At 34.9% G+C, this 12,557-nt stretch overlaps 1 protein-coding gene across 12 annotated transcripts in view; it reads left to right on the top strand.

The window, feature by feature from the left end:
* Positions 1–11,585, top strand: part of PPFIA1 (PTPRF interacting protein alpha 1) — a 59,168-nt gene extending 47,583 nt beyond the window's left edge. For 10 of the 12 annotated variants that reach the window (XM_035328963.1, XM_035328959.1, XM_035328965.1 and 7 more), the window contains 7 exons: positions 1,444–1,619; positions 1,697–1,794; positions 3,463–3,638; positions 4,020–4,088; positions 6,426–6,591; positions 7,831–7,901; positions 8,925–11,585. In XM_035328963.1, the coding sequence (XP_035184854.1) occupies positions 1,444–1,619; positions 1,697–1,794; positions 3,463–3,638; positions 4,020–4,088; positions 6,426–6,591; positions 7,831–7,889 (744 nt within the window). In that variant the 3' untranslated portion in view covers positions 7,890–7,901; positions 8,925–11,585. The remainder of the gene's footprint in view (positions 1–1,443; positions 1,620–1,696; positions 1,795–3,462; positions 3,639–4,019; positions 4,089–6,425; positions 6,592–7,830; positions 7,902–8,924) is intronic. The other 2 variants (XM_035328964.1, XM_035328962.1) reach the window with 1 other exon arrangement.
* Positions 11,586–12,557: the final 972 nt, after the last annotated feature.

The following is a 12,557-nucleotide window of genomic DNA, read 5'->3' as shown; positions in this document are numbered from 1 at the left end:
GCTTTGTTACATTGTGTATCCCAAAAGTTACACATAAGGTTTTTTTGATAGGTCTGTTAGGGGAAGAATATTCGGAAGGCTTCATTATCATTAGCTCTCCAAAATATTTTTTCTCAAGCTTATGAATGTCCAAAATGAAGTTGCTCATTCTTAATGAGCATTGTAGTATTCTATGTATTTAACATACTAGATCAAAATAAAATAATTTAATGATGTAAAGACTGGAATGTTTCAGTGGGGGATGGCTCTTTGGGAAGCCAGAAGTCCTACAAGAGTATCAGTCGTGCAGAAAGTCTCTACTCAGCCTGGCCACCATCACAGGTGTACTGCATACTGAGCCTAGATAGATAAGTAGATTTCTGTGCACTAATTCGTTAATCCTCTTTGATTGTTTTCCCTTAGAGTGGTAACAAATCCTAATTGTATTTTCAGGATTGAGATAGTTCAGTATTTTATACAGAGATGTAAACAAAACTTGGGATTTCCCTGTGACCCTTATCTTTGGATGGTATACTTTGGATGGTCTCTTCTCACTTGGCTGCTCTCCAGCTTAAACCTGTTTAAGTCCAATTAACTACTTCTCAAATACTCATTTGCAGATTGTCAATGATAACCCATAGGTTGCCTCCCTATTACAAGAATAGCAAGCTCTTTCAGTCAGCTACCTGGCTTGAAGAAATGCATTTCTATGTGGCCTTGCTTCTTTTTAGAAGATGCTGTCTCTAGAGAAGAAATACAACTTTAGACTTGCACAGTGAAAATGAATTATTACCCTCGACTTTTGAAAAAAGAGAGCTGCTATTTTTTTATTGCTTAGCAAGTGATTGGATGCATAGTTATAAATTCTCTTTTTAGAAATTTTCTACAAAAACTATTTGGTGATTTACAGGTCAAACTGCATGCAGGGAGAGGGAAGGAAGCCTTTTTTGGGTAAGGGCTAGCAGTTAGAATTCTTGGTTCTATAATAGTGAGCTTTTGTCAGTTTTACTTATACGATTGGGATTCGTTTCTGAAAACAATTAAGAGTATTAACCCCCTGCAGTTATTTTTTAGGTATCTTGTACTTTTGTGCTTAAAAAAAACTCCTAAATTTTCAAGAGATACAGTATTTTCAGCATCTTAACAAAATGAAGTTATGTGGCTCTTGCTACCTAAAACAATATAGCTTAGTCTTTTATGATTTTATTAGTTTATTTTTTTCATACTCTTTAACATGAAATATATTAGGGCAGTTTTTTACTGATCTGATATGAACTTGTTTATCTTGACGAGGGTGACTTCTTCAAAGACATACACTACTTGATATTTTTGATTTGCTCATCTTTACAGGCTGAAAGTTCCATAGACAATGTTTTATCTTTTCCTTTAAAATACATTATCTAAAAAACCCTTTTCTCTTTATTTCTCATTTTAATAAGCTTATTACTTAATTTTTAAAAACAGACGTTAGCATATGGTGATATGAACCATGAGTGGATTGGCAATGAATGGCTCCCAAGTCTGGGGCTCCCTCAGTATCGCAGCTATTTCATGGAATGTCTTGTTGATGCTCGAATGCTGGATCATTTAACTAAAAAAGATCTACGTGGACAACTTAAAATGGTGGACAGCTTTCACAGGTAAATCGGTTTAATATGGAGACTAAACTTACAGCAAATATTTGTTACTTCTAAATGTCTTTTTCTTCTCTAAACAGAAACAGTTTTCAGTGTGGAATTATGTGCCTACGAAGACTGAACTATGATCGAAAAGAACTTGAAAGAAAAAGAGAAGAAAGTCAAGCTGAAATAAAAGGTTAATAATTTTGCCTTAACCTCAGTCTGAATCCTACCTGTTTTCACTGATCTACCTCAAAAATGTGTTTAAAATAAAAAGAGCATTGGAGGGAGAAATCATAAAATACCTGTATTAAACAGGAGATACCTGGATGCAGGCCCTGAATGGTGAATCATTAATTCATTTACTCATGCAGGGAGATGCTACAAATTTAGGCATTTTTTAAACTTAATACTCTGAACCACAACTAACATTTTAGGACAATGAGAATTTTGAATATTTTTTCTGTGTTGACTTAACTTTTCACCTACATAACTTCATTGTTGCTTGTGGTTGGTAATTTTTATTAAAAACAATTTATCAAAAAAAATAATCCAGGTGACTTAAGTGTTTATATTTTGACATTCATGGTGAGTGTTAAACAAGAGAGGAGGCACTGAAAAAAAAAAGTGGGAATTCAAAACATTTTCCAAAACTTCACGTATAAATTTTCTTCCCTGCCCAATATCAGAAGTGTTTTCTGACATCTTAGACTGAAACTTTAGGGTTATCACACATGAGATTTTGCTTGGAAGACTCTATGCCCTTTCGTCTTCTTTCCTCTTAAAGTGTTCATACCTTTTGGTTGTTGCCTTAATGAACTGATCGCACCTGGAAATGTTCCCAGGAATTGCAACCAACTGCCATGAAACAAGCCTGTGTGGAGGCTGATAAGCTTTTTTAGCCTCCTTAAATGGTATAGTTGCATCCATTTCCTATAGGGAGCTGCTCCTGTAACACTTAACGCTTGAATTGCTCCTCAGAGTTGTTTGGGAAGAATGCTTGCTAACAGATCAGAAACAGCATGTTTCAGGATTATAACTGTTCAGTTGGTATAGGTGTTCCTGTGTACTGTAAAAAAGAAAAAATAATAAAAAAAACACCTACTAATAAAAACATAATTTTTGTTTGAATATTTGTATTGAAAAAGTGTTTGCTACTTCATAGATGAGCTTACGTTGATCTTTGAACTATTACTGTATGAAATGCCTTCAAGCAGACTTCAAATGTTTACTTTCCACTTTAAAATTATGATTGCCCAAAATTGTAGTAGTGTACGTACATAAGCCTATATTACTAAATGGAATGTTGTCAGAACTAAAAGGTAGATAAAAATTATAAAACACTATAATAAAGCTTTCTGTTCAAATTCAGTAGGAATTGTATCAAACTGTTAACAGGATTTTTCTCTTGAGTAGGAAAAAAACAAAACATTTAGTCCCTCATGGGTGAGGTAGCAAGCTTAAGAATGACGGTATACAATAAAAGATCTTGGACAATTTCCACCTGCATGAACAGTACTCCCTGCTTCACTTGCCTCAAAACTAACATGACAGGAAAACTCCCTCTGTAGGCAGAGAGGAGATTGAGCAAGAACCAGTACTTAAGGCTGCAACAAAAACTGCTGTATGGAAAGGATCCAACACAGAGTGTTTGGGGTGTAAATGTGGAGTTTTGTTTCCAATTCAGACTATCTCATGCACTCCAAAAATGCAGGGGCAGATTAGTTCACAATGCTAAATGTTAAATTACTGAATTCTTTGAGGGCTACTGCATAGCAGCATACAGATCAAGAAAGGACTGTTTTTTGTTCAGAAAAGTTACATTATATAAAACAGGAAAGTTTTTTTTTTTTTTACTTCCTAGATGTCCTTGTCTGGAGCAACGAGAGAATGATTCGTTGGGTATTGTCCATTGGTCTTAAGGAATATGCAAATAATCTTGTAGAGAGTGGAGTTCATGGTGCACTTGTGGCCTTAGATGAAACATTTGATTACAATGCATTAGCTCTCTTGTTACAAATACCCACTCAGAACACACAGGTAAGGAAGAATCATTTTTGTGGTTGATGGTTAAGACTGGAAGTGTGCTTTACTTAGAATTTTCTGCTTAGTAACTTCTAGTTAGTAAATCTGCTTGAAGAATATTGTTTGTATCTCTTCCTCATAGCCCATCTTCATGTTAGTGTAAAACTTACCTTTTTGTTTGCGAGTTTTTATTCTGAAATAACTCAGTTTGAGCAAGAAATAAACTTCCATGTCATAAGAGAAAGTTAAAATGTTGTAACTTCCCAAATACTAAGAATGTTCATTAATCTGATTGGAAGGTATTAAATGATTTGGGTTATATTACATATAAAATTTAATACAGATTCACTAACTTTTTACCATTAATTTCTATTTCTTTTGTACTATAAAATTTAGGCTCGTGCTGTTCTGGAGAGGGAATTTAATAACCTTCTTGTTATGGGCACTGACAGAAGACTTGACGAAGTAAGTTACATGAGCTGTTGATCTGTCTTGTGGTCCTAGGAACTTTATCAGAACTGTGAAGTGAAAGAATTTAGCTTGACCCTTGTTAAGCTACTGACAGAATTGTGACAAAAATCTTAACTTGAAACTCTTTATGAATTTCTGAATATGGCAGTGTTGTGTATTTAGGTAAAATAACTCAATGTGAAAGTGTGAGGTGACATGCAAGTTCTGTAGCTCATATGGTTAACGTCTACTAGCAGCACACTTCTGGCTGAATCACTTTTCCTTCTAAAACATGCAAAAATCAGTGACTAGTGTTGCATATGAATGAAGTGTACTTGATAAAGCCACTGTATAGTTTATTTCAATCTGTTGTTATAACAAACAGTATTTCAAATAATTTTGAGCGTATTTCATGAAAGCTTGCCTTATTATTTAATACTTGTACAGAATGACTACCAGAAATATATGTTCATCAAAGTATTTTTTTAATCAAGTAATCTGTGATTTTTTTGGGTGTATAAACTTCATACAAACATGCAAATAGAAAGCTGTAACAAACTAGGTGTGAGACTCTACACTAGCATGGCCTGACAAGTACTATGTGCAGTTTTGAACACCACAATATAAAGACGTAAAACTATTAGAGTATCTGTAGGAAAGCAACAAAGATGAAGGGTCTAGAGGGCAAGATGCATGAGAAGCAGCTGAGGTCCCTTGGTTTGTTGAGCCTGGGAGAGAGGAGACTGAGGGGAGGCCTCATGGTAGCCTGCAGCTCCCTCATGAGGGCAGTGGAGGGGCAGGTGCTGAACTGTGCCTTGGGGGTGGGGTGGGGGGTGGGGAGGTGGTCCTTTACGTTGGACTCTATGATCCTTGTGGGTCTCTTCTAACTCATGGTTCTGTGACTTTTGTAGTCCTACTGTGGTTCTACTATGGTTCTGTGACTTTTGTAGTCCCTGTGAACTTGGAGCATAAAGGAGTGCATTGAATCTTTAACCTTTTAAGTTGCTCTGTGATGTAATTCAGTGAGCAGTTGCAAGCCAGTAGTACTTTGACAAGTGTCTGAACTCTGTACTACCTCTTCTTTTGTGCTAATGGGAATTTTTGTGGTAGTACATATAGGAGGAACTGATACAGATTATGACTAAGGTAGCAGAATAGCTAACATGGTTAACCAGATTAGGAAACAACTCCATGATAAATGAGAAACATTTATGCTAGTATTAGGAAGAGGATAGAGGATGTGTGAGAGTGCTGGCTTAAACTGCTTTTGGATCCACTAAGTGAAGTTTACACCAGTACGTTGATAAAGGAGGTTGCTGTGACGGGTCTTGATTTGTCTTGCCTTGTTCTTTTGCCTAATAGACTTTTTGCAGCCCTTTTGTGGTGCATCCTGACAGCTGTTCTTAGTATGTATCCGTACTAAGGTTTTAATAATATCAAGAGAAAGCAGCTTGATAGTTTTCTGAGTTACTTTTCTGTAGTGATGCAAGAGAAGCAGCTTTGAGGGAACAGTTGTTCTGCTCTGTTCTGGCTCTGAGCATCATGAGGATCTCTACAAATAACGCAGATGCTTGTCTCCTAATTTAATTCTAAAAGGGGACAAATTTTATGTAAAATGACATTAAAAGGATAGAATCATTTCTAAAAGTGAAACTGGCAAATGTAGGTGCACAGTGGATATTGTGTATTAACATTAATTGCAAAAGATGTATTTGAAAGCAGGTTTAAAACTGTTGTATTTAAAGTGTAGTGTTATATTTCTGAAAGACACAGATATGTATGATTGGAAGAGAATGCAGTTGGGCAATTACAAGATAAGTACTCCCAAGTGCTTAAGCAAAACACTGAACAGCAATCAAGTATTTACTACATTTGTTTTTTTCTCCTCACTCTCGTTCTATCATTTCTTGTAATTTGTAATGTGAGATGTATCATCATTCCCGTAAGACAGAATTTAAAGTTAAAAACAATTGTTTGGCTTAAGCCTGTATGTGTCAGTGTTCCCAAAGCAGCTTCTATGATCTGCTTCCTTCCTCATATCACTCACTTATTCTTAGATGATATGACACTTACAGATTACCTCAAATCATGAAGTAAAAACATCTGAAGTACCAAAGGTTTTCCTAGATATGCCAAGCACATAAATTTCCATAGTTACTGAGGTAACATGCCTACACTCCAGCAAATGAGCACATATTGTTGAAAACAGAGACCTCTGCAGCTACTAGAGCTGAACTGTTCTGAAACTAAGTCTTTCAGTCATGGCATATTTACTTACATTGTCAGTAATCCTTTTAATGTCAGTAAAATCCTAATGTTTTGAATTGCTAATGATGTTTATCAATTTAACAGGATGATGATAAGAGCTTTAGGCGAGCACCTTCATGGAGAAAGAAGTTTAGACCAAAGGACATAAGAGGTTTAGCGGCTGGATCAGCAGAGACTCTTCCTGCAAATTTCAGAGTTACAACCTCAATGTCTTCACCCTCTATGCAGCCAAAGAAGATGCAGATTGATGGTATTGACTTTGTATTATTTTAAGCATGATGCAGTTTTTTTGCTTGAAATTACAGAGAAATTAAGTTCCTCTTGCTCTATAAAAGCATCTGCCTTGTGCATGATTTTATATGTAACACTGTTTAACCGTTGGGTGCTTTATAATTCCAGGGAACTGTACTAGATAGGGAGTTATTTTTGCTTCATTGGAATAACAAAATTAGAATTAAATTTAAAATTTTTTATTAAGCCAGGGAAACAAAATGACATTTTAATAGAAGTCTTGTAGTATCATTGTGCACAATTTCCAATTAGTAGCAATTAGACCGATGTAAGTCCCACTTCTGAAATGCAGTAAAATACATTCAGCAAATGGTATAAATAAACACATTCAGATAATTTTGTGAATATTACAACTAGAGTAAAATGTGCATTTTTCTTACAGTGGTCATTTAACTATTGAGTGTGTTTGAAACCACTGTTTCATTCAGTTCTTAGAATGATGTATATGGGTGCATATACATGGGTATAAATATGGGTACCCCCATATTTAAAAGGAAAAAAAAAACACCTTAATCTCCATTCAAAAAAAGGAAAGAAAAAACACCACAAAAACCCTTGGAAATGAAAGTTGATCAAGTGCTGCATGAATTATCTTGTCAGTTTTAAAGCAGTCTCCTGGGTACCAGGAGAATAAACTTCCACTCAATTTTTTTTTTTTTTACAAACTACGAGTAAAAATGAATAGACAACGCATTTAATTAGAATAGGCAGGATGAAAATTTGTTCATAATCTCAGTTGTCTCAAGTTCTGAAAAGTATATTTGAGTAAAGCTCAAAGAAGCAACCTTTGCACCTTATATGACTGTCTAAAATGTGAGTTGATATATATATTTTAAATATTGTCAATAGCACACAATATATTCCAGACTTCATGTGAAAAAATATGTAAAATAAGTTAAATCTTTTGTGTGTAAAAGCCCTTCCTTTTTTACTGTATTAAAATATGTATATAGAATAGAAAATAAATCACTTTTGACAGTTTGTGCGCTAGTTCACGTGCAGGTTTTTTTAGGAAACTCTTTGTTAGCCACTGAAACCAGAAGTGGTTAATGTATAAACTGTACAATGAACTCAGCTTTTCTAACTTGTAACCTTAGACTTGAGTGAGCATAATAGCTGTAGTCACACTGCTGTGATGTTTTTTGAAAACTAACATGCATGCTGTGTTCTGCATGTCTTCCCATGCTTCTTGGAATAGGCAGTGTATCAGGAACACAAAGATTGGATTCTGCTACAGTAAGGACCTACTCCTGTTAAAGCCTTCTCCTGGTGAGTAAAGTGGATAGGTATAATAGTAAAGCAGCTACTTATGTAGTAAAATGTCAGGTGTCTTAACAGAATGAATTTACATGCTTACAAAATCCTTTTGAGTTTGCAGGGTAGATTGTTATATTCAAAATCCACAGCTTTTCTTACAAAGAAGACTGAGTTGGGGTATTTACTTCTCTAAGTTATTGTATTTTAGGAGTGTTTTTTTTTTTTTAACAACCTCAAAAAGGACACATGCTAAATACCTATGTAGAAAGTGTTAAAATCAAAAGTTGGATGAAACAACTAGTGAAAGTGGGGAGAAGGGGAAAAGAACTAAACTAGGGATATAAAGGAAAGAAAACAGTGTGTGACATTGCAGTTCAGATTTTTACAGTCTTTAATTATTTTTATTATCTTTTTTAAGGGTTAACTGCATAGCTTTCCAGTTCTTGGATTTTTCTATACCATTTTGATCACTTCGTTTTGTTGGATTTAGCTACTTGAAGTCTAAAATTTGGGTAGCTGTGGATCAGTGCCGACAATAAAAGACAGCTTGATAACACAAGGGTATTTAACATAATATGTTAATATACTTTTCTTCAAATCCTGAACACTTTCCCATACACAAGTTTTAGTTCTAAAGAATTCTCATGTATAAAACATTGATGAGGGAAACTTATCACAACTCAGAACGTGTGGATTTGTCAGTGTAAGGGGCCATCTTGAAATCTTTTTAGTTTAAAACATGGGAATTTTGAGTATTTGCTGCTCCCCCCACCACCACTACTTATCCTCACTGTTTCAGAATTTTCAGTAGTCAGATGACCTAGGATGAAAGTCTTGGAAGTGAAAAAATGTGACTTCGTGTGCTTTACTTTATAACTGAAAATTGACGAAGGCAATAGTACTGTATACGTTATGGCATGGCAGTAATTTGATGCATGACTGCTACATAACTGAATTGTTTGTAAGGAACTTGGAAGGAAATCTCTTTTAAGAAACTGCTAATGGATATCTTTGGTTTTGTTCTTTTTTTTACAGTTTACCCACACTATTTCTACCGGTGATATGCAGCATTTTGAACATTTGGAAACCATAACCTGTTAATACTTGTTAAATGGACACTTTGAGATATTTTATTACAGAGTTTTTAATTAGCAGATAAATTCATGAGTACTATAGAGAAAATATTTTAGAATCTAAATGTTTCTTATATTTATGTGACTTCTCATTTATATAGTTAATTACTTTTTTCTGTTTCTATTCAGTCTACAAATCAAATCATTGCTGATTTTTATTCTAATTTTAGTCTTTCCAACTGAATGTACTGTAATGCTTGTATGTATATGTCCCTATAAATAATATAGGGTTTTTGTAAATTATGCGGTTACTGTAATTATCATTGTTTTTTAATAATGAAACTGAAGGTGAAAAGGATTTTAATACCTTTGTACAAGGATCATGACACCAAGCAGTATATATTTCGTCTTTTGGAAATGTTAGCTAGACCTGAAAACAAGTCCAGCTTTTTTTCAGACAAGTATATGTTGTCGTAGAAGGTATGGTACATATTTGTTCTTCTTTTTGGAACTGTACCTTTCCACAAAGAGGAATTGTCAAGCAGTGGAAATTTGTCTTTAATTAAAATATAACTTGTTTTAAAAGCTGGGAAGAACTAGAACATTATGGAACACATTTTAGAAGTGATTGACTCGGTCATAACTCTGTCTCTGCTGTATTTGTATAGCATATCTTCACAGTGACTGAAAACAAGCCATAAGCCAAGAACGGTTTTTCCTTAACTGAGGAGGATAGACTTCGTAATAATTCCTGGTCTTAATCCACAGGCCACAGAGAGAGTTTTTGTCCTAGGTCTTTTTGACTGAAAACATTTGTGGAAATATGCTGGTAAAAGTAGTTTTAACGGACCAATCGTGAAGCACTGCAGTCTCATGTCAGATGACTAGTGAAAGATGAAGGTACAATGTGCTGAAAACTAAAGCAGTGCAGCTCCTAATAAAGGCCTTACTTTTCTTATGTTTTGTGTTTTGTAAACTTGTTCTAAAGAGTTGTCTGGACTTCAGTTTGGATGGTTGTAGCCACTTTGGACTGTATGAGTAGAAAAATGTATCTGACACTTGTAAATGGCACATTAAAAAGCCAGCAAGAATCCGTTCAGATGGTGCATTATTTATTATGCAACAATATATATAGCATGTCTTTTTTCTTATTGTTTTCCACTTCTAACTTGCTTGTAAAACAATTTCATTGTTACTGTTCTGTTTTTCTATTAATCTTTTGTGTATTTTCAGATTATGTAACGATATGTACAGTCTACTTTTGAACTATTTTTATCACAGTATTATTTATTGCTTTCTTTCAATAAAGTACTGATGCATTTTCCACTGCCAATAAAACACTATTGAAAAGCTAAAATCAAATTGTATGCAGGCAGATACTTTTGTGGTGAGTGGATATTTGTCAATAAAGCATCTTAATGATTCTTTGCTGCCCTGTAGGTCTTGTTTCAAATGATAATTTCACTCTTTGCAAGTGGAAAGACGTTACATTAGAAGTGACATTTTCTTCAGAGTTGTTCAAGTTCATGTCGTCAGTTTTTGAAAAACAATTTTCAGAAGAAAAATGCTTTATTGCCTTCTTCTAGTAGTTTGAGCTATGATTTACTCCTCCCCCCCCCCCCCCAACAGAAACTATCATACAGCAGTAGTGTATTTTGATCCATGTGAAGAACATTGCAGTGCTGTTCTGTATAGTAGCTTTGTTATTAAAATGATATTGACAGTAGTGGTATTTGGGGAGAAATATAGGAATCTAGGGAACCAGTGAGAAATTGGGTTATAATAGGACTGCTTATTTCAATTCAAATATATTGTAAAGTATATCTTGTGTAGATGAGAAGACAGAAGAGTAAACTTGCTGAGTCATTGAAGCATATTTCATCATGTCCTCTAGATCCACAGCAGGATGTGGAATGCACGGAATGGAGAGAGTGTGATCAATGCTTTAAACGTTCAATAATGCATCTTTGTCTAGCTTTTCTATATATGTCACTGTCTGATAATTTGCAGTCTCTTTTGTATTCACAGAAAAAAATCTATCGTAGAAAAAGCTAAAATGAAACTGCAGAAGGAAATGTTGACTCACTGTTAGCTGAACTTCATCATTTAGGAAAAAAATCACATCTCTGGTAGCTGATGTGATGTTAGGTGTTCAAAGTCATGTATTGTTGCTTCTCAAAAGTGAGAATAATGTGGTTTAGACTTGTAAAACGTGAGAAGAAAATAAGGTTATTACTGTAAGGCTGTAAAACCCTGACTTATAGATTAATAGAATCAACGTGAGAGCCAGAATAAATGAGTGAAGTAGAAAAAAAATTCACAAAATAGTAAAACTGTTGGCTTCTTCCTGAGTTACACAGCAAAGCTATCACCATCCCCGAGAAACTTCTGTTTTCAATAACTCCTCCACTCCCCTCACCCCCAAGAAAAAACGTTGCAAGTGTATGTGTAAAAGGCACATGGATAAGTTACAGTCATCTTTATTTAAAGCTTGGTTGAATGCAATTTTCTGTAAAATGACAAATGTCTTTAAAGGCTTCAGTTGTAAAGTGCTGTGAAAATGTTAGTATGTGTTTTGAAATGTGAGAACTCTTTTACCTGCAATAAAGAGATGATAGAATTATTTGAGAACTTTACACTTCCAATTTTTGCATGTTCAGAGGGCAGGTAATCTAAGAACAGATGTTAGGAGAAAAGTGATGCTCTAAGCCATGCAGCATTAAGAGACAAGAAGTTGCTTTTGATGTCTTACAGATAGTTGTGATTTATCATGCCAGAACTTGAAGTGGGGTGTGTGTGAAGTGATTCAAAACAGCATTTGTGCTTGGCCTGTACCTACTTGGGCTTGAGAGAAATTTGTCCTGCTGTTGTCTTCTCTTTAAAAGAGCATGACTGTTGCTATGAAACTTGCTGGAGCTACATATGCTGAGGAGTTGGGGGGGAAACAGAAGTCATTTTCAGTTACCTAAACACAGATATAGCATCGAAGTATTATCACACTCATTTTTCAGTGTTTAAAGAGTTAAAGGATGATATTTTGGTTGAAATTCAGCAACTGCATTGCCTTCAGCTGGGAAGTTTTTTTTTCTTTTTTTTTTTTTTTTTTGTGGGGGGGGGACATAGTTTATTGCTCTAGTCATTTTTGGACAAATGGCAATTAGTCTAATTAAGGTAGCAGCACCATGTAGTTCTATGGCATATAGGAATGGATAGATGAAAATTTATATATATATATATATATATATATATATATATATAAAGGTTGACATCTGTAATCAGGTTGGATGAGTACTCTGAAAAGGCTTAGGAACAGTAATAGAAACAATACGGAGAGGATCCAGGTTCTCCGAGCCTGCTTTCTGCTCTAGCAGACATCTGTTTTAGAGTAAGCCTAGCCTAATTTTTAATATGCCCTATATTTGAAGTCTAGAGAAACTTGTCTTTCATACTGGAAAAATTAAGCCCTTTTATGCAGTGAACGGGCTCCACGTGACTGCATGTGATGAGGTAGCTCTCTTGCTCCAGCTGGCAACTGGTAAGTCATGTGTTTGCTTCTGAAACTTTTGGAAACTACCCTGGATTTTTTTCATAGTAT

This window comes from Oxyura jamaicensis, chromosome 5 (genome assembly GCF_011077185.1).
Source record: "Oxyura jamaicensis isolate SHBP4307 breed ruddy duck chromosome 5, BPBGC_Ojam_1.0, whole genome shotgun sequence".
In the NCBI taxonomy this organism is placed as follows: Eukaryota; Metazoa; Chordata; class Aves; order Anseriformes; family Anatidae; genus Oxyura; species Oxyura jamaicensis.
This window is presented reverse-complemented; position numbering and strand designations above follow the sequence as displayed.